Source organism: Hypomesus transpacificus, chromosome 12 (assembly GCF_021917145.1).
Source record: "Hypomesus transpacificus isolate Combined female chromosome 12, fHypTra1, whole genome shotgun sequence".
NCBI lineage: Eukaryota > Metazoa > Chordata > Actinopteri > Osmeriformes > Osmeridae > Hypomesus > Hypomesus transpacificus.
The window spans coordinates 10168290-10187186 of record NC_061071.1 but is presented as its reverse complement, the minus strand read 5'-3'; the positions used below and the strand labels follow the sequence as shown (position 1 = coordinate 10187186).

The 18897-nt window shown below is 50.2% G+C and overlaps 2 protein-coding genes across 3 annotated transcripts; one reads left to right on the top strand and one right to left on the bottom strand.

Moving 5' to 3' along the window:
• The first annotated feature begins 2852 nt into the window (after positions 1-2852).
• LOC124474644 (CRACD-like protein) lies at positions 2853-10289 on the top strand. Of its 2 annotated transcripts, none has more exons than XM_047030997.1 (8): positions 2853-3058; positions 5814-5896; positions 6095-6251; positions 6438-6735; positions 6851-6919; positions 7079-7291; positions 7584-9314; positions 9701-10289. In XM_047030997.1, the coding sequence occupies exons 2-8, from the start codon at positions 5848-5850 to the stop codon at positions 9890-9892; spliced, it is 2709 nt and encodes a 902-aa protein (XP_046886953.1). In that variant the 5' UTR covers positions 2853-3058; positions 5814-5847; the 3' UTR covers positions 9893-10289. The 2 variants fall into 2 exon arrangements, with proteins under 2 accessions (XP_046886953.1, XP_046886954.1); XM_047030998.1 differs by lacking the exon at positions 9701-10289 and having other exon boundaries at positions 7584-7872; positions 7947-8076.
• Positions 10290-10791: 502 nt separating this feature from the next.
• LOC124474645 (N-lysine methyltransferase SMYD2-A-like) lies at positions 10792-18591 on the bottom strand. Its single transcript, XM_047031000.1, has 12 exons — positions 18078-18591; positions 17487-17550; positions 16846-16956; positions 15848-15908; positions 15112-15236; positions 14048-14115; positions 13549-13651; positions 13273-13383; positions 12801-12924; positions 12355-12529; positions 11714-11822; positions 10792-11570 (listed from the first exon to the last, which is right to left on the bottom strand). The coding sequence occupies exons 1-12, from the start codon at positions 18248-18250 to the stop codon at positions 11487-11489; spliced, it is 1308 nt and encodes a 435-aa protein (XP_046886956.1). The 5' UTR covers positions 18251-18591; the 3' UTR covers positions 10792-11486.
• Between the last annotated feature and the right edge of the window lie 306 nt (positions 18592-18897).

Below are 18897 nucleotides of genomic sequence, written 5' to 3'. Positions count from 1 at the left end.
CAAAGAGCATCATCTGCTGGACACACGTAGCAGTTACAAATTCTTGGTTTTGAATTCACCTCTTTAAAATTGAAATATAAAAATAAATAAAAACTCAGATCCAAAAATCAAGGTTAGGAAATTCATGTTACTCAAATGTGAAAAGTAAAATTCTAATCCCCAACATTTTTGTCAAATTGCAACATCCGGGATACCAAGGATAGGTAAATCAAGCCTGAATGCAATCGAACCATCTCACTTCTCTGAGAAGGGTCCAACTGCAGACCTCTCTCCTCAGGCCCCTCTCATCCAGGTGTAGCTGCAGGCAGTCATACATGCAGATCAGTCATCCAATCACAGCCTGGGGTCTGAGTCAGTCATCCAATCACAGCCTGGGGTCTGAGTCAGTCATCCAATCACAGCCTGGGGTCTGAGGAGAGAGGTCCGTTCTGCGGCTTCACATTAGTATTTTTTGGGGGGGTCAAATGTTTTCAACAAAACATTTTTTAATTCAAATGTATTCCAGTCCAATTTTTTGACTACAATTGTTTCAATCCCAATTTTTCACATCAAATTTTTCCCACTCAAATTTTTTCAACTGAAATGTCACCATTCGTATCAGCTTCTGCTGAGTCATTATGCACTGTGCCTCCATCTTGTTCAGACCTGAGGAACCTGGAGGGGAAGCAGGGGAGCAGGTGTGTGTTTCCTTGCAGGATGACAGGTGTTTGGTGCTGGCTACAGCCAGGCCCTGCCCAGGGTAATTACCATCCAAAGGTCAGTTACTAGCACCTGCATGCTTCAGTAAAGAGTGAAAGTTTAGGATCTCCATGGAAACAGGCTGCATAGATTCCAACTGAACATCCTCCAGGAATAGCAAAGCCAACCAACTGGTCAGCTGAAGTGGGACTGACACATGACCCAGGACTGGGTGACTGTGGGAGTGGAGAGGAAATGTTCTGGTTAATTATCGGTCAGAGACAGTACTTGTCCTCCGGTCCAAGTTCCTGTGTGAGCCCATCACAGGACCACATCAGCAGGGTTAATGTGTACACCATACCACTCTGCAAGGGTGAGACACTGGACTGGCTGACTGGCTAACACCCAGAGAGACTGGGAGGCAGACAGACAGAGAGGCAGACAGACAGAAAGGCAGATAGACAGAGAGGCAGACAGACAGAGAGGCAGGCAGGCAGACAGAGAGGCAGACAGACAGAGAGGCAGATAGACAGAGAGGCAGACAGACAGAGAGGCAGATAGACAGAGAGGCAGACAGACAGAAAGGCAGATAGACAGAGAGGCAGACAGACAGAGAGGCAGACAGACAGAGAGGCAGACAGACAGAAAGGCAGATAGACAGAGAGGCAGACAGACAGAGAGGCAGATAGACAGAGAGGCAGACAGACAGAGAGGCAGATAGACAGAGAGGCAGACAGACAGAGAGGCAGACAGACAGAGAGGCAGACAGACAGAGAGGCAGACAGACAGAGAGACAGACAGACAGAGAGGCAGACAGAGAGACAGACAGACAGAGAGGCAGGCAATAAACCATTCAGTCTACATGCATCAACAAGGTAATCTACAATGAAGACTTAGCTGTGTGAATCTGCCAACCACCTGCCAGAGTGTGCTTGTACATGTCAGCTGATAGGTCACTCCTGAAAGCCCACCATTGTCCAGGCAACCAAGCTGGGATGCCCTGCGTCAGTTCCTGGAACATGATTGGTCAGGTGGGACCAAGCTGGCGTTGCTAGGTCCAGGGTTAATGTTACACCCGGGTAATGCTGCACGTAGATTGGCTCGTTCAGATTCCTGTCTCCGCGTCTCTAACACACAGCCTGTCTCTGCAGCTCTTAACACCTGAAAGACTTTCAAAAAGGAAAACGGGCGAAACCTGCAATTTTTGTCTTTTTGAAGCCCTATACAGTACTAAACTGAGATTTTATGACTAAAGCAGGTTTAGTGAATCATTCTCCATAATGATTCACTCTTGACCAACACAGGGAACTCTTGGTCAACTGAGCAAATAACAGTTTGAGATAATTCCATAAGTGTACACCTATAGAAATAGCAGTCACCTTGCTCAATGTTGTAATTCTGTAATGTTTCAGCATCTGTGTCAACATGTACCTCCCCTCTCTCTCAATTCAGTTCAGTTCAGAATACTTTATTGGCGTGAATGTTCAGGTTAAACAATATTGCAAAAGCAGCCCACAGTGAAGGGACACTATATGATTTTCAACACATCATAACATTTAAGAGGATAACAACAAGTGCATGTGTTGTGCGCTTAACATGTATTTAACGGGTAAATACATGTTAAGATACAGAAAGGTTTCAACAATTATACAGGGTTGATTCACTGTCCCTCAGGTTGACACTGGAGATACATATGTAGCAGCAAGACTTGCAGTAGGCCCTTTACCCAGAGATATAAAACATTTCACATTTACATCAAGCTCTGTGCAGTCCTTTTTTTATTAATCTAATTAGTTTTGTGTTTTGGTTTATTTTTCCCAGTGTTTGGAGTTTTTGTTTTCTGTTGTAATTTGTTTAATTCCGTTTAGTGTTGGGAAAGATGGACTGAGAAGGGGGTGTGCTGGGTGGTAACTGGTTTGCTAATCTTAGATTAACAAACCAGTCTCTCTCTCTCTCTCTCTCTCTCTCTCTCTCTCTCTCTCTCTCTCTCTCTCTCTCTCTCTCTCTCTCTCTCTCTCTCTCTCTCTCTCTCTCTCTCTCTCTCTCTCTCTCTCTCTCTCTCTCTCTCTCTCTCTCTCTCCCCCTCCCTCCCTCTCTCTCTCTCTCTCTCTCTCTCTCTCTCTCTCTCTCTCTTTTTCTCTCTACGCCCCCTCTCCTCCCCTCTGTGTTTTTTGTTCTATTCTGTTCTCGCTCCTCCATGTGCAGACAGTGCATACTTTACATGGGGCTGTTCAGTATGTGTGTGTGTGTGTGTGTGCATGCGTAGTCAAGGACGTATCCTCCCCTGAAGCAAAAGAAAGTCATCAGAAATAAAGACCAGGAGAAAAGAGAGAGAAGAGAAAGAGAGAGGAGAGGGACCAGTAAAGACTTGTGTGAGAGGGTAAGCACATCCAAACAAACAAACTTGATCTGGGAACTCAAACCTGTTGTTAAAGACAGACATGGGAGGGCAACCGAGAGGCTGATCTTAGTAGTTTCAGGAAATCCCCCCGCAGCGTGAATGTGTACTGAGAGAATTGTGATTTAACTTTGAACTTGCTTTGAATTTGAGGTATTTATTGCTTTGTAGCTTTTGGTAACACGATTGCTTGAGAGTATATTAACATTGTTTGAATTCCAAACAATAAACGTGATCTCTAAGTCCTTTGACACATGCTGCATGTCAAATACAGAACATCCAGAAACACATACACACGCAGCAAAAGTAAATATTGTACATTCGAAAAGACAACGATTGGTTATTTGGTTGTCATGTATATTTTGAAACAAGAGTATCCCCTTTATTTATCTTCAGTGAGCTATCTGTCATCGCTTTGGAGAGCACAGCCTTTGACAAACACGGCAGGAGTCCAACACAAAGCGCTTCCTGAGTGTGTGTGTGATGGATGTGTTTGCAGGCTGCTTGCCTGCTGGATGATCACACGATGTGTGTTTGTATGCAGCGCCTACATACAGGTCTGGGTGCTCCGTGACACTGTCTTGAGAGGGAAGCTACTGGGTCAGAACTGATGCACAGGTAGAAACCAGCACTGTCTCCCTGGAGAGGGGAGGTTCACCAAACAACACACATCTCTTGGACTTTTAAGAGATTTGATTGTTCGAATGTATTTCAACGCAGTGTGTAAAGGACATCCAACTTTCTGCATGGGTACATGTTGTTCTAATGAACCCTAATCACACCCTGATGAAAGGGGGTTTTCCATGTCTCAGTTCGGTGGTAGCATGCTAAACTTCAAGCAGATCATACACAGAGAGACTTTGACTTCACTGTTTAATTCTACACGAGCGGCTGGGTTGACGACACCATGACGACGGCTGGGTGTCCAGGGTATTATGGGTTGTTAGGCTGACGAATAGTCCCTGGGCTCAAAACACTTACTATCCCCATCAGGTTCACTGCCTTTAAATAGCAGCATTTTCCACTGCTTCATCAGCTTCATCTTCTCAAAGTGTTACGTTCCAGGGAGCTAAAAGTACACAATGTTTTTATAGCATGTATAAAATGCCGGAGGGTTTTGATGTTTTGAGTTCACAGAGTTGCTAAGTGTCTCCCTAGTTGTTGTGTGGCTTGAGGAGAGCCTAAGGTGGCCAGGATCTCCATATATGGGTCTTCCTTTTCCTCTGCCCTGAGGGGGGAACCCTTTAGGTATAACACCAGAAGAAAATCGGACAACACAGAACTCATGACATCTGTGTGCTCATGCCTTCGTCACTGGCATGACCTGGTCAGTCCTCACTACAGCAACTACAGGTATATTGGCAGCCTCGGTTTGAAACGCAGCAAATGTTTGCAAATTATTTGCAGTGTTTGCGTTAATTAATTTTTGGGGCTGATTTTTGGGCTGGCGCACAAGGTTGGAGGTGTTTGCTGTGAGACATGTGTGCGTCACACCAGGAGAAGTGAGAACATCCCTAGTGTGTCTCTGCTGATGCCCTGGCTGAGCTGTGCTCTGGGTAGGCAGATCCTGTGGCAGCCAGTGGGGTCGCATTTCACCAGAGACAGTGGCCTGCTGTTCACTATTGTTGAGGGCTTTTCAGGGTAGATCTCTCTCCAGGACAACTGAACACAAGGCTTTCAAAGTTCCCTGTGAGTTGCCTGGTTTGGGGGCGTTTCAGTCCAGTGTTCTGTACAGCTACACGCCTTCACCTGGAGGTGGGGGATAGTTGAAGTTCAGGACACTGGGTTTTCATACCTTCTGCTGTTTAATGAGTTCAGTCTTCCTGCAGTGTCAGTGTCCTGCTGAAAGATGGATTGGATGTTCCTGGGCACACTTGGTGCTTTGGCAAACCTCCGCTCTTTATTGCCTTTCATCCTCCTCTTTCAGACCTTTTGTGTGTGTGTGTAAGGACTGAAGGAGGTGGGGGGGGGGCGCAGAGATGAGTCTGGGAAAGGTCAATCTCATGCCACGTTTAATTTGTCTCTTATTTAGTTTATGCCACGTCGCGTCATCGTTAGATTGCTAGGCAACTCCTGTTGAAGTGCAGGCCCAAAGTCAACACTGATGATGACTGACCTGCTTCAGTTCATTCTACGGTTCGGGATTGCAAGCTGAAAGAGGAACTATAGGTTGATCCTGAAAATAATGTCCTAGCGACATGCAGTAGGGTAACCTTTTTATTGGAGATCAAACGCTAACCTTAATCTTTTGACTGGTGAAGCACGACTAGTTTGTGAGTGCAGTAAAAATAACGTCATCTTGAATACTACAGAGGAGTACATGAGTGGTGGTTAGCAAGGCTGACAAAGCTGATCAAGTTTACAACATGAGAATAAATGTTTCATGAACTATAATATATATATTGAGAAGGGTTATTCACTCATTTAAGTTCAGATGATCTTGAACAACTTCTTACTGCTTAAGCAATACCACTTATCGGATTTTATAAGTTACAGACAAGGCCAAATGTTCAAAAATGCAAACTATGTCTGCAGTGTAGGGTGGGGCAGGAGCAGGTCTGTGTTTGTCAGGTCAGACGGTGTGTTGAAGGCACTCCTGAAAGCACACCTTGTTTATCAAAGGTGCTTGAGAACAAAAACCGTCTTGAGAACTAGAACACCTCACCTCTGTGACTTTGAGGACTGTTGCCATGGACACTACAGCCGTGTGCCTGTCTGTCTCTGTGTTCCCTGACAGTGCTGTCGTGGAGGATCAACAGCCAGCCCGCCCCATGGAGGGCAGTGGAGGGGCAGTGGAGGGCAGTGCAGATGATCATGCAGGTAGGCCGGCATGAGACGTCTTGTACAGATGTTATTGTTTCCTGTCCATCACCACGATGGAGAGCAACACAGAAAACAGGACAATTGATGATGATCAGGTCCTGTCTCTGGTTCTGCCTCTTTTAATCATGATATTTTTCATCTCAGTACTGTCCTTCTTACGAGCCTTTCACTCTGACTGTGCGTTGGTTCTCCCAGGGAAGAAGAAGTCTCGTTTCAAGCTGCTGAAGAGCCGTCTGTTCAGCCATCTGAAGAGGAAGGAGAACCAGGCGCTGATGAAGCCCAGCCAGTCCGCCGGAGATGTCGGCACTCGGGGCGGCGGCGAAGGATTCTCAGACTCCGAGGAAGACTGCTTGTAAGTGTGTGTGATTGACCTGTCAGATTTCACTTGATGAGATCTCTCATCAAGTGAACTGACATTAACTTACTAGATGAGCCATTTGGTCTAGAAGCAAGTACAACTAAAAGTCTAAAAACAAGATGATCACACTCAGATATCGTTTCTGCAGTGCAGACGCTGAACTGTGAACTTTGAACTCAGGGACCCCGCTGGAAGTCTCGGGTCCAGAGCCCTGTCACACGACAGCATCTTCCTGGCTGACCAAGCCCCGGGCCCATCGGAGCCTGCGAGGGTCCTGTCCCAGGAGAACGTCCACGGGAAGATCCGAGCCCTGCAGCTCAAACTGCAGCAGCAGAACATGCACCTGGGACCGCCCCCGCTGTTGATACCCGGGAAGAGAACAGAAGATTCCGGAGCCACCTCGGAGGACGACGGTTTGCCCCAGAGCCCCCAGGACATGTCCTTCCATGACAGGGCGGGGCCGCGCTCCCCCTCTAAGGTGACAGTGAAGGGCCTGTTGTCCTCTCTGGGGTCATACGGGTGTGTTTGTTATGACCGTGACCTCCTGCTGCTTCCTGGTCAACTGACCTGAGTCTCTCCCTTCTCCTCCCCAGCTCACCGAGTCTTACAGACATCACAGCTCTCTGAGTTTAGCAGGGACAGGAAGTGAGGAAGACGAGCAGGTAATGCAGCTTCCTGTGTGCGTGTGTGTGTGTGTATGCGTGTGTGTGTGTGTATGTGTGTGTTTTAACAGCAAGCACGCAAGACAACCTTCACATGAACAACAAACAAAAACCCAAGCTCATCCAAGAATCAACTGTGTTTTTCTTCCCTCTCCTCAGTGGTCCTCACAGCCCTCCTCCCGGCCTCTCTCTCCGGCCCCGCCCAGCCTCGCCTGCCCTGCCCCCTCCTCCGAGCAGGAGGCCTCCCCTGGAGTGGACCTCACCAGTCCACTCCAGTACGCTCCCAGTCTGGACAACTCTGCTGCGCGCCACCGCATGTCCGTCAAGCCCAGGAACCAGAGGGCCAGCGCCAAGGGAAGGACAGTGCCCCCGGTGAGATTCACACGACATGACGTTTGATTCATTTAGCAGAAGCTTTTATTCAAAGCAGCAGCAGTAGATTGGGGGTCGGGAAGTGCATAGTTCAACATTATTTTGTGAGCCAAGTGACAGACAAGTCAGACAAGTGAGCAAACTCTCAGAGTCTCAGAAGATACGGCAAGCTAAGCTACTGCACGTGTGGGCACTGTGTTGCGCTAACAGCGCAAACTATTGCAGTTCGTTTAGTTATTGCTTGATTGAGCTACTGAGTTTGACTGTTCCTGTGTTCCTGGGTGTTTCTTAGAGGGCCTGCAGGCCTCGCTCTGAGAGCCTGAGCGATCTGGACCTGGCTCTGCCCGAGGGAGAGGAGGACAGAGAACCACAGGTAGAACAGAACGCAGCACCTGACAGAGAACCGGAGAGAGAACCAAAGAGAGAGGAGAGAGCAGAGGAGGGAGAGAGAGAGAAGGAGAGAGCAGAGGAGGGAGAGAGAGAGAAGGAGAGTGCCACCGGGATCCCTCCTGAAGAGCAGGTCTCCAACCCTGCCTCGAAGAAAGACAGCGTCCTTGTCGAGCCTTCAGCTCCCCCTGCTGGTGAGGACGTGGTACTGCAGACAACGTCCTTAGAGCCAGAGAGGAAAGTGACTACCAACCCTCTCTTCCTCCAGACAATGCCTCAGGAGACAGGTGTCCCCTCAGCTGAACCCAGTAGGGCCAAGAGCTCTGCACCCACCTGCCCCACTTCCACACCCAGCCTCAAGACTGTTGAAGAGCCCCAGAACCCCACCCAGCTGGTCCCAAGCCAGCCTGTCATGTCCCACACGATGCCTAGTCAGGGTAAGAGAGAAGTCATTGCATGTTTAGAGCAGGGGAGTAGGTCCTTATCCCAGAAGAGAGAGTCCGCTTCTCTCAACTCTGTTTCCGGGGTCGATAACACTTTAAACACACGAGAGCTGTCCTCAAGAGCGAAGGCAGGAGAGACCCCGGGAACTACTTCCATCTCTTCAGAGACAGCGAGGCCTGCTTCTTGCGCTCGGGGGGCAGCAGGATCTGCCTCTGCAAGGACAACAGGGGCTCCACTGGAGCGGGCTGGAGGAGCAACACCGCCATCTGCTGGTCAAGACGAGGAACTGCCCACTGACGCTATCAGGGAGAGAGAGGACGTCGAGGGACTTAGTTCCTCTCAGCGCTTCTCTGTCTCGTCAGCGAGACATCGCTCCAGGAACGGCAGAGGCAGCCGTCCTGGAGCGAGGCAGGAGAAGGGGGAGAGAGAGGCAGGAGATCAGGACCGGGAAGTGAAGTCTGTTGAGGACCAGGAAGTGAAGTCTGTTGAGGACCAGGAAGTGACGTCTGTTGAGGACCGGTCCAGGCAGGTGAGTGGGAGCAGCCGCCGCCCTAAAGAGAGGAGAGGAGGAGGAGGGCTGAAACAGCATGAGGCCGTCCTGGGGGAGGGGGGGAGACAGAGGGAGGAGCAGAAACAGACAGAGAAGGAGGCAGCCATGATCACAGAGCAGAAGGAGGGTGTAGAGGAGGAGGACAAGCAGGAGGAGCGAGGCAGGAGGGGGGTCTTCGGAGTCAAGCTACGCCCCACTTCCCAGTCTGTGAAGCATCACTCTGAGACCATCCAATCAGAGTACAGGATTAAGCGTCACAGCATTGAGGTCATGGCCACGGAGGCCCAGCCAATCAGAAAAGAGGATGAGGCCGGTTCGAAGGTCGAGAGGAAAGCAGCCGGGCCTGAGCCCGCCTGGATGTCCGTGGCCAGAGAGAGGAGCAGGACCCTCCAGCAGCACCTCACCAGCCTGGTGCCCTCAGACGTGCCCCAGGACACGCACACCCATCCTGGGGCAGCGACCCTGCCACAGCAGCCTCCCAGACAACCATCTCCAACACCGCAGGCGAAGCCTCAGACATCTCAATCTTCCGCCCTGCCCTCCTCATCGCCGTTGAGCGTGCGGGTACGGAACAGACGGGCGCTGGGCGGCAGAGGGACATCCTCTCCCTCTCAAACAACACCAGACCACAGTACACATGGAGTGAGTACAGATTTATTCTTTCTAGTATACATTTCTTCTTTCTCACATTGTATTGTGTATTTATTGTGTGGTAATTTTTTTATGTTTTCATTCAAATGTATATTTTTTTTTTTTGTATTGTGAACTTCTACTCCATATCTATCTATATAGATATGTATATTTATTTATTGTAAACTATGGTGAGAAAAAAATCGTACCAAGAATTTACCTCCAGGTCGTACTGTGTGGTTACTGTGTGTGACCAATAAACTGGATTTGATGTCAGCTGACAAGGTTCAGTGTTTCCTCTGTGAAGTGCTCCATCTCTCAGCTGAAGTCTCCATGTATATCCTTCCTTGTCTGAACTGTAAACCTGACTAACCTGCTCTGTGGGATTCTGACTCCAGACAGATTCTGGGAAAGGTCAAGCTGGGATTCTCAACACTAAGTCTGACGTGTCGTTCTCATCATCATCATCATCCTCACCTGGGACAGCACTGTCGGCCTCACAGCAGACAGAGACACAGAGTGATCAGCCATCTTGGATGGAAGTAGCGAGGAAGAAGGCGATGGCATGGAATGTGAAGATCATGGATTGAGAGGGGAAGGGGGGGGGTTATATTTTCATTAAATACTTCACAAGGCCTTCTGGTACTTTGGAATTACTGTAACTATAATATTAGTCTACTGTACTAGTATATAGTACTGAAGTAACTGAATTTGTTTTTTCCTAAAACAAACGATCAAATTGCAATGAAATGTCTGATGTGTCTATCAGTCACATACCATTCAAACTAGGAAACTAAACAAAAAAATCTTAAACGTCTCGTCAGTCACATTTATTTAATTATGTTTTTCTGATACAGCAAGGCTCAGATATCTGGGAGTTTGTGCATTCCAGAAGTGGTGAACTGGCCGTGCTATATCTGGTAACAGTGCTATATCTGGTAACAGTGCTATATCTGGTAACAGTGCTATATCTGGTAACAGACCACACAAACCAAACACAACGACATGAAAGCATGTACCGAATAAACCCACTACAGAAGAAAACTATAGTTCAGCCATTAACCAAAGAAGAAGAAGGCTCAGATCGTGTCCCCCTGTTGGTTAAGGTTAAGAATAGGGGGCCGGGGGTTCATACCCCAGGTCACAGGTCAACTGTAACTGAAGAAACAAAGGTTGCTACGATCATGGAGGTTTCCCAGGCCCCAGATTAAACCAGTAACAAACGAAAGACTTTGGGCACAATTCCACACTTGTCAGAGTCCCTTGTGTTCAGTAGACAGAGGAGAGGGGGGCGCGTTCAAGAAAGTCATGCGGTAGTGCCTAGTTTTCATAAAAAAAAACAGGCTTTGTGTTTTTGTTTCGTAAGACAAACATATTGTTTTTTGTGACAAATCTTCTCTCCTTCTCTGAGATTCTTCTCACTTGCTACTTAGGGCGAGAAGGAACCAACCAAGAACATGGTGGATGAACAACCGTCTAGATTGTTCTTTTTACAATACATACCAAGAGGAGATGTTAATTACGTTTAAAAGATTCCAAGAGCACAGTGCATGATTTGCTAGTTAACCCAGAAGCAGAACAGAGACCAGGAAGCAGAAGGCCCAGCTGAACCAGGCCTGTCACACTAGCATCCCTGGGTGAGGGCCTTGAACAGAGGCCTTGAACAGATGCCTTGAACAGAGGCCTTGAACAGAGGCCTTGAACAGAGGCCTTGAACAGAGGCCTTGAACAGAGGCCTTGAACAGAGGCCTTGAACAGAGGCCTTGAACAGAGGCCTTGAACAGAGGCCTTGAACAGAGGCCTTGAACAGAGGCCTTGAACAGAGGCCTTGAACAGAGGCCTTGAACAGAGGCCTTGAGCAGAGCCACGTGGTGACAGGTGCTAGGCCTTTTCAGCCGTCCAGGCAGCTAGATGACAGTCAAAGCAGGAAGGAATCCTCGACGAGGCCAAACAGGGCTCTGGTATGAGAACTGATATGATGACATCACCTTGGCTAAAAGATAGGACTGAGAGGGAGATGTAAAAAAGAGAGAGAGAGAGAGGTATACTGTAAGATGCATGCCGTGCTGCTATCGTTTTGTCGCTTGTTAAGGAGGTCTCTGGCTCAATTCCACCACTGGCTCTTGTTCTCCTTCATCTTTCCTCCTCCTCTTCCTCCTCCTTTCCTCCTCCTCCGCTCCATCCTTACTTCTGCTCCTCCACTTCTCGTCTGACCTCGGAGACGTAGTGGTGATCCTTGCCGTGAGCCACCTCCATGATGGCGATCGCCTGGTGAGAGGAAACAGGAAATGACACGTCGGCGACAGGAAACTGAATTAGCCTGACTGTGGCTTCAGCCCATCCTGATGTGTTTGGTATGTAGAGCCCCTGTCCCATGCCGTGTTCCCCCAGGAGACAGCTCTCCTCCTCACCTTCTTCAAGGCCTTCACCCCCTGAGCCTTCCTCTCCAGACCCAGGCACAGACGGCCCAGCTTCAGGTACATGGAGGCCACGTTCAGAGAGTAGGCTGGGTAGTGGACACTGGACACCCCAGGGGACAAGGAGGAGAGAGAGGGAGGTTAGAGAGAGTGTATGAGGGAGGGAGAGAGAGAGGCAGAGAGTGTATGAGGGAGGGAGAGAGAGGCAGAGAGAGGAGGAGGGGGGGAGTGAGAGAGGCAGATAGAGGAGGAGGGGGGAGAGAGAAGCAGAGAGAGGAGGAGGGGGGGAGAGAGAGAGGCAGAGAGAGGAGGAGGGAGGGAGAGAGAGGCAGAGAAAGGAGGAGGGAGAGAGAGGCAGAGAGAGGAGGGGGGAGAGAGAGGCAGAGAGAGGAGGGGGGAGAGAGAGCGCGTGAAAGAGAGACACGTCATAGCGCTGAATCTTAATTCCCAAGTTCTTTAATCTTGATGTTTGAGTGATGGCGATATCATCAACAACAGCTTGCGACCCCCTGCCAGTACCATCCAGAAGGTTCCCTCCAAACTGTCTGGGCGTGAGTGGTGAAGCTAACAGCATGGCAAGGCACCTCCAGGGGGTCTGTGGGAGGTGCTGCTGGGGGAAGGGGGGGCTTCCTAACCTGTAAGGGTGGATGATCTTCTCCCCGTAGCTCATGGCTCCGTCCCAGTCCTGCATGTACAGACACACCCCCATGGCCTGGTACATCATGTGCAGCATGTACACATTGGTGTCTGCAAACATGGAGCCCATCTTCTCCTGGCTCAGCTCACAGATTTCCAGCAGCTCACTAGGGGGTGCCAGAGAGTCAAGGCCATTCCATAACACTGGGGAGTGGGGGGGAGGTGGGTGTGAGGTGAGGTGTGTGTGACAGCAGGAGAGAGAGAGATGACCGAGACGGGGAAGAAGGAGAGATGAAATGAGGGGTGTGTGCGGTGAGGTGTGTGTGCGGTGAGGTGTGTGTGCAGTGAGGTGTGTGTGCAGTGAGGTGTGTGTGCGGTGAGGTGTGTGTGCGGTGAGGTGTGTGTGCGGTGAGGTGTGTGTGCGGCGAGGTGTGCGGAAGGATATTTTTGTAGTGCTTGGCTCGACGGAACTCCTCGATGACGTTCTTCGCGTAGAGGACCATCACTCGAACATCCTCGAGCTTCGGAGGAGGACTGAGCTTCTTACGGAGCTCCATCTTAGCCTTGTCCTGAGAGAGAGAGAGAGAGAGAGAGAGAGAGAGAAGGGGGGGAGAGAGAGGGAGAGAGACAGAGAGAGAGACAGAGAGAGAGAGAGACAGAGAGGGAGACAGAGAGAGAGAGAGGGATAGAGATAGAGAGAGAGAGAGAGAGAGAGAGGGAGTTGGACAACAGGGGAAATAGAGATGAGCATTTGGAGAAGAGAGATGGAAAATGAAAAGAGATGTAATTCCCTGAGCCTATTTAAAGCATCTCTCCTTCCTCAGACTGAAGCAGAGGACAGGGGACTGGAGCTGGGACAGTCCAGTCAGGGTGTAGGGTCAGAGCCAGGGTAAAGTGCTACTACTCTGTACACTCACCTTAGACTTGGTGCTGCACTCTGTACACTCGCAGGAGAAGAAATAGGAGTCGACAAGTCGCTCCTGCCTGTCCTCTGTCGGATAGAGCAGGTCGATGTAGCTGTTAAACACCTGGAGGGAGGGAGAAGAGATAGGTTAAGAAAGAAAAACAGAGAGGTACATGGAGAGCAAGACAGGGAGAGAGAAGAATGAGAACAGGGTGTAGAAAATGTTTGTTTCCGGCCGTGACAGACTGAGGTTAAGGTCAGGGTGGTTGTGGTTGTGCCAGCCCCTCACCTCGTCTCCAGGGTTGATCTCCTGGACCGCCCTCACCTCCGCCACGGTCCCCTTGTAGGTGACAATGACGTTGGGACTACAGCTGTGGTTCATCAGAGCTACGCTGCGGGGGAGACAGGTGGAGAGAGACAGGTGGAGAGAGAGAGAGGTGGAGAAAGAGAGACAGGTGGAGAGAGAGACAGGTGGAGAGAGAGACAGGTGGAGAGAGAGAGAGGTGGAGAAAGAGAGACAGGTGGAGAGAGAGACAGGTGGAGAGAGAGACAGGTGGAGAGAGACAGGTGGAGAATTGTTTTTAGAGAAAGACAGATGGAGAGACAGATGGAGAGACAGACAGTAAGAAGAGAGTGATGAGAGAAAGAGACAGAGAGAAAGACAGAAAGAGAGAGAGAGACAGAGAGAGACATATGCAGTGTTAACAGATAACAAACACCAAGCTGACAACACCAGCACAATGCAGACGAGGATGAAGATGGCGTCATGGCAACCAGGTGGGACTTACTCTGGGAACACAGCAGAGCCCAGGTGAGACAGCTCCTCATCCTCTATGGTGAAGCCGTTACAGTTGACCTGGAGAGGGCAGGAGAGAGATAGAGAGAGGAACAGGAACGTCAGAGAATATAAACCTGAGTTGGGCCACCCTGTACTGTACCAAACCGAGGCCTTCCTTCCACCCTGGTTAAGACTAAGAATACCCTCGACATACCAGACTCACTACACTCCATTCACCAGACCCAGCAGCTAGTCTGTCAGGGAGAGGGAGGGGGGGGGGGAGAGAGAGAGAGGGAGGGGGGGGGAGAGAGAGAGGGAGGGGGGGGGGAGAGAGAGAGGGAGGGGGGGGGAGAGAGAGAGGGAGGGGGGGGAGAGAGAGAGGGAGGGGGGAGAGAGAGAGGGAGGGGGGGGGGAGAGAGAGAGAGGGAGGGGGGAGAGAGAGAGAGAGGGGGGGGGAGAGAGAGAGAGGGAGGGGGGGAGAGAGAGAGAGGGAGGGGGGAGAGAGAGAGAGGGAGGGGGGGGGGGGAGAGAGAGAGGGAGGGGGGGGAGAGAGAGAGAGGGAGGGGGGGGGAGAGAGAGAAAGAGTGGGAAGGAAAGAAGGGGTTGGTAGAGAGCCACATATAGCTGTACTACCAGGGCAGACCAGCGGGAACGTGAAAGTGGTCAGCACTGACAAATCCAATGAAGCAGGACATGGAATGTTGGGTGTGTGTGTGTGTGTTGAGTGTCCCTCTGGGGCAGTTTGTGTTAAGGGCGTCAAACCCTTAATGTCAAACAGCTATGTGCTTCTGTGTGCACCTGCTAAGTAGCAGACAGCTGAGTGTGTGTGTGCGTGCGCGTTTGTGTGTGAATGCGGGCAAGCAAGAGGAGATTAATTAATGCCTATAAAATCCACACACCTGGGAAAGCAGGCGAGAGAAGCAGGCGAGAGGGCGAAAGAGACAGAAACTAGAGAATGTTACAGTTCACACTGTGCCATGTGACTTCCGTATAAGGTCGTGGAAGTGAAGGTGGGGCCCACTGGCATGAGGCCCAGCCCCTTGCCTGTGTTAACTCCGCCCCCTCCCCAGTCACCTGTCCAAACAGCACAGTGAGAGCCTGGTCGTCAGGGAAGTCGATGTGTTTGGAGTAGAAGTGGTGGAGGGCTGCAATGTCTGTCTGGTTCATCTCATCCTTCTCGTTGTCCAACTTATCTAGATCTGAGGAAGACAGAGAGGAGGGAGGGGGGGGAGGGAGGGGGGGAGGGAGAAGAAAGTGAGAGAGACAGAGAGAAAATAATTACAAATGGAGGATTAGATCAAGGGAGTGGTTGGGAGTAGCTTTGGGTCAATATGAGTCACATCAGAGGCTGTAGCAGGGCAGGCTAGCTGACTCCTACTAGCCACACATGCTAACATCAGTCACACAGCAGACTGGGCTGGGAAAAAAAGTTGGCAGGAGGCATGCCATGTGCTTCTAGAAAGTCCTGTGTGTGTGACAGGTGTGAGGCACTACTGGGGGAGGGTGGCTGTGGTTCTGACTAGCCCAGCTGGGACTGTGGCATGCAGTCAGAAGGACCAGAGCTCCAGGCGTCCAGCAGGGAGGGTCCTGACCCGGCCTGTGGCCGTGCAAACGGGGTGCTGGCTCAGGGAGAAGCCTGTGGAGGCTGACTGAACCCAGACAGAGAGCCCAGCCGCGTCACATCGTCTGACCTGCAGCTTGGGTATTATTAGACACTAGAGAGTACCACTCCCTGCCAACTGGGTGAGGGGAGGAGACTGACACATGTAGGTACGTACACACACACACACACCGTAGCAGGGATACTTACGAGCTTCAAACTCGGTGAGTAACAGCAGCCTCTCGGACGGTGTTGGCTCTGTGGTGACTTTCTGTGGGGGGCGGGGGTGTGTGGGGGGGTGACATGTTAAAGAGTGTGTGTGACATGACCTCGCACCACCACTTCCTGTCATCTCTCACTGGCACCACACGCATACTGATGACGAACCACACGCATACTGATGACGAACCACACGCACACTGATGACGAACCACACGCATACTGATGACGAACCACAGGCATTGTGGCTGAAGGTAGGAGGTGATGAAACCCTGGTCAGGTTACACAGCACATCGCTTGTTTTCATTCAGGAGGAGCGGGAGGAAGTAGATGTTAGCCAGCCAGCCCCCCTCCCCCTCCCCCTCCCCCTCCCCCCTCCCCCTCCCCCCCTCTCCCTCTCCCTCTCCCTCTCCCTCCCTCCCTCCCTCCCTCCCTCCCTCCCTCTCTCCCTCTCTCCCTCTCTCCCTCTCTCCCTCTCTCTCTCTCTCTCTCTCTCTCTCTCTCTCTCTCTCTCTCTCATCCACTGTAGCTACATAACAGAGAGCAAGAAAAGCTCTCCTACTTGACACACATCTCCCCTCTGCCTCTCTCTGCCTCTCTCTGCCTCTCTCTGCCTCTCTCTGCCTCTCTCTGCCTCTCTCTGCCTCTCTCTGCCTCTCTCTGCCTCAAGTCTATAGCAGAAATATTAGCATCTCGCTGGAGAAGGGAACATGTTATAACAAGGGAAGAAGGATAACATTGCACACACACACACATGGACCCACACACACACACATTTACATTTACATTTACATTTAGTCATTTAGCAGACGCTCTTATCCAGAGCGACTTACAGTAAATACAGGGACATTCCCCCCGAGACAAGTAGGGTGAAGTGCCTTGCCCAAGGACACAACGTCATTTGGCACGGCGGGGAATCGACCCGGCAACCTTCGGATTACTAGTCCGACTCCCTCACCGCTCAGCCATCTGACTCCTCTGACACACACCTGTTTCATGATGATTCTGGCCACCAGTCTGACAGTCTCTGAAGGACACCAGTTCTCTCCATAGGAGCACATGGCAGAGCACTCCAGCTTGTGCATGGTCCAGTCCCCCTTCTGCAGGAGGGAGGGAGAGAGACACAGAGAGAGAGAGGGAGACAGGGAGAGAGGGAGAGAGACAGAGAGACAGGCAGAGAGGGAGACAGGGAGAGAGAGAGACAGAGAGAGATAGAGAGAGAGAGAGGGAGACAGGCAGAGAGGGAGACCAAGGAGACAGGGAGAGAGACAGGCAGAGAGAGAGGGAGACAGGCAGAGAGAGAGGGAGACAGGGAGAGAGACAGAGACAGAGAGAGAGAGACAGACAGTGATGAGGTGGGGTAAAGACTTTTTCCTGGGGCCTGAGAACCAATAAAGAATGCTCAATTGTGAGTAATGTGGGCCGTGCGTTGGTGTATTCTGGGATGTTTATAGACCTGGTTACGGTCCAAACGTGACAGGAGCCAGGGGATGAATCGTCATAGCAACTGTGAGCGCAACTCTACATCGTCTCTCTCTCACATCACAGAGAAATGTCTGGTGGCAACCCAGCCTCTCCACACACACACACACACACACACACACACACACGCGCGCACACACACACGTACCTGACAGTCGATATTACAGTAGTAGGCTTGTTTACACTTGCCACACTTGGAAAGACCTTCCCTCCTGAAAGAAATCATGAGAAGTAACATGATAAGCATGAAAATGAATCCTGGCCTTTGACAATTAAGAATGAGTCCAAAAAAACAGGGGGGTGGGGCAGGTTGAAGGAGACGTGGCCAGATATATATAGAGTCCTGACCTTTATTCTGCACCTTCTGCCATCCACACAGTGATGGTTGTGAAATGTAGTTCATTGCATTCTAAGAACCAACTGTCTCGCAGTTTTGGAATGTCGAAGCAATACTGACTGTCTTATCTCTCTGCAATTCTGAGAACTTGGATCAAGTTCTGCAGACCAAGCCGAAAAGTGACAGTACCATTTAAAAGCACTCGTGGTCTTTGCTGTCCCCATTCATTTTCGTGTATAAACAAAAGCTGGTCAGATCGTTAGCTGCTCTACCGTACATTAACCAGTTAGCAAGCGATATGTCTAGGAAGAGGAGGGATTCACATACTATCGCGAACAGAAACCACTCTGATTCTGAATCAATCGACATTCTTGTAGTGACTGACAAGCATTTTATCCATACCTGGTGAAGCAGAATTCACAGTGTGCCCCCCTCTCGTTCACTGTCAGCACGTACGAGAAAGCTGGACAGCTGAACACGAGGTCTCCAACCGCAAAGTGTTTAACGGACCGCAGTCCCCTTCCTTTGCCTGGACTAAGAAACCTCTCGGTGCCTTCAATACCCTCGTTCTTCATCTTGATGTTACGGTCCGGTAGTCTGTCTGAATGGGCTTCTCTTTAGACGGCTAGCTAGCTAGCTTCTTAAAGCTTGCTCTGACAACGTCCACAAGATACGGATCTGCAAGATAGCTGTGTTGGCAAGCTAGGTAAACAGTCCTGGTCTCTCTGACCGGAGATTTTATCTTAAAACGTAGATTAAGCAAATGTTGTCAGTGTATGGGCGAGCAACGAAGCTAGTCCTCTCCACCCCATGAACGTTGTCCTAGTTCTTGCAAAGCTAGCTAGCTAGTAAGCTTGCTAGCCTAGCTCTCCTGTCTCATATGCTGCTTGTACGCGCACAGCTGTCAGATCAGTAGACTGACACCGCTGGGTTAGGGAGGCTATAGGTCCTAGAGCCGTCGTGTTTCATCATATTGAGAGGGAAACACAACAAATACTAGATTTACAGTGCCACCGCGTGGTTCTCATGGAAGCAACACGTATGGTCTACTATCAGAGATGACTAAAGTACACACATCCTCACTCAAGTAGAAGTACAGATAGATACTCATGTTTAAAAAGACTCTGAAGTTAAAATGCTGACTACACATTTTCACTCAAGTTAAAGGAAAGAAGTATGGGATCTGACATAGTTTATACTTAAGTAAAAATTAGCCACACCT

Excerpts from the sequence above, each read along its gene's own strand:
- LOC124474644 (XM_047030997.1), top strand. The coding sequence starts at position 5,848 with ATGGAGGGCAGTGGAGGGGCAGTGGAGGGCAGTGCAGATGATCATGCA. Across the intron at positions 6,736-6,850 it reads GGCCGCGCTCCCCCTCTAAG|CTCACCGAGTCTTACAGACA; the intron begins GTGACAGTGAAG and ends TCTCCTCCCCAG. Across the intron at positions 7,292-7,583 it reads AGGGAAGGACAGTGCCCCCG|AGGGCCTGCAGGCCTCGCTC; the intron begins GTGAGATTCACA and ends GGTGTTTCTTAG.
- LOC124474645 (XM_047031000.1), bottom strand. The coding sequence starts at position 18,250 with ATGAAGAACGAGGGTATTGAAGGCACCGAGAGGTTTCTTAGTCCAGGC. Across the intron at positions 13,652-14,047 it reads GGCTCTGCTGTGTTCCCAGA|CGTAGCTCTGATGAACCACA; the intron begins GTAAGTCCCACC and ends TCTCCCCCGCAG. Across the intron at positions 11,571-11,713 it reads GGGTGAAGGCCTTGAAGAAG|GCGATCGCCATCATGGAGGT; the intron begins GTGAGGAGGAGA and ends TCCTCTCACCAG.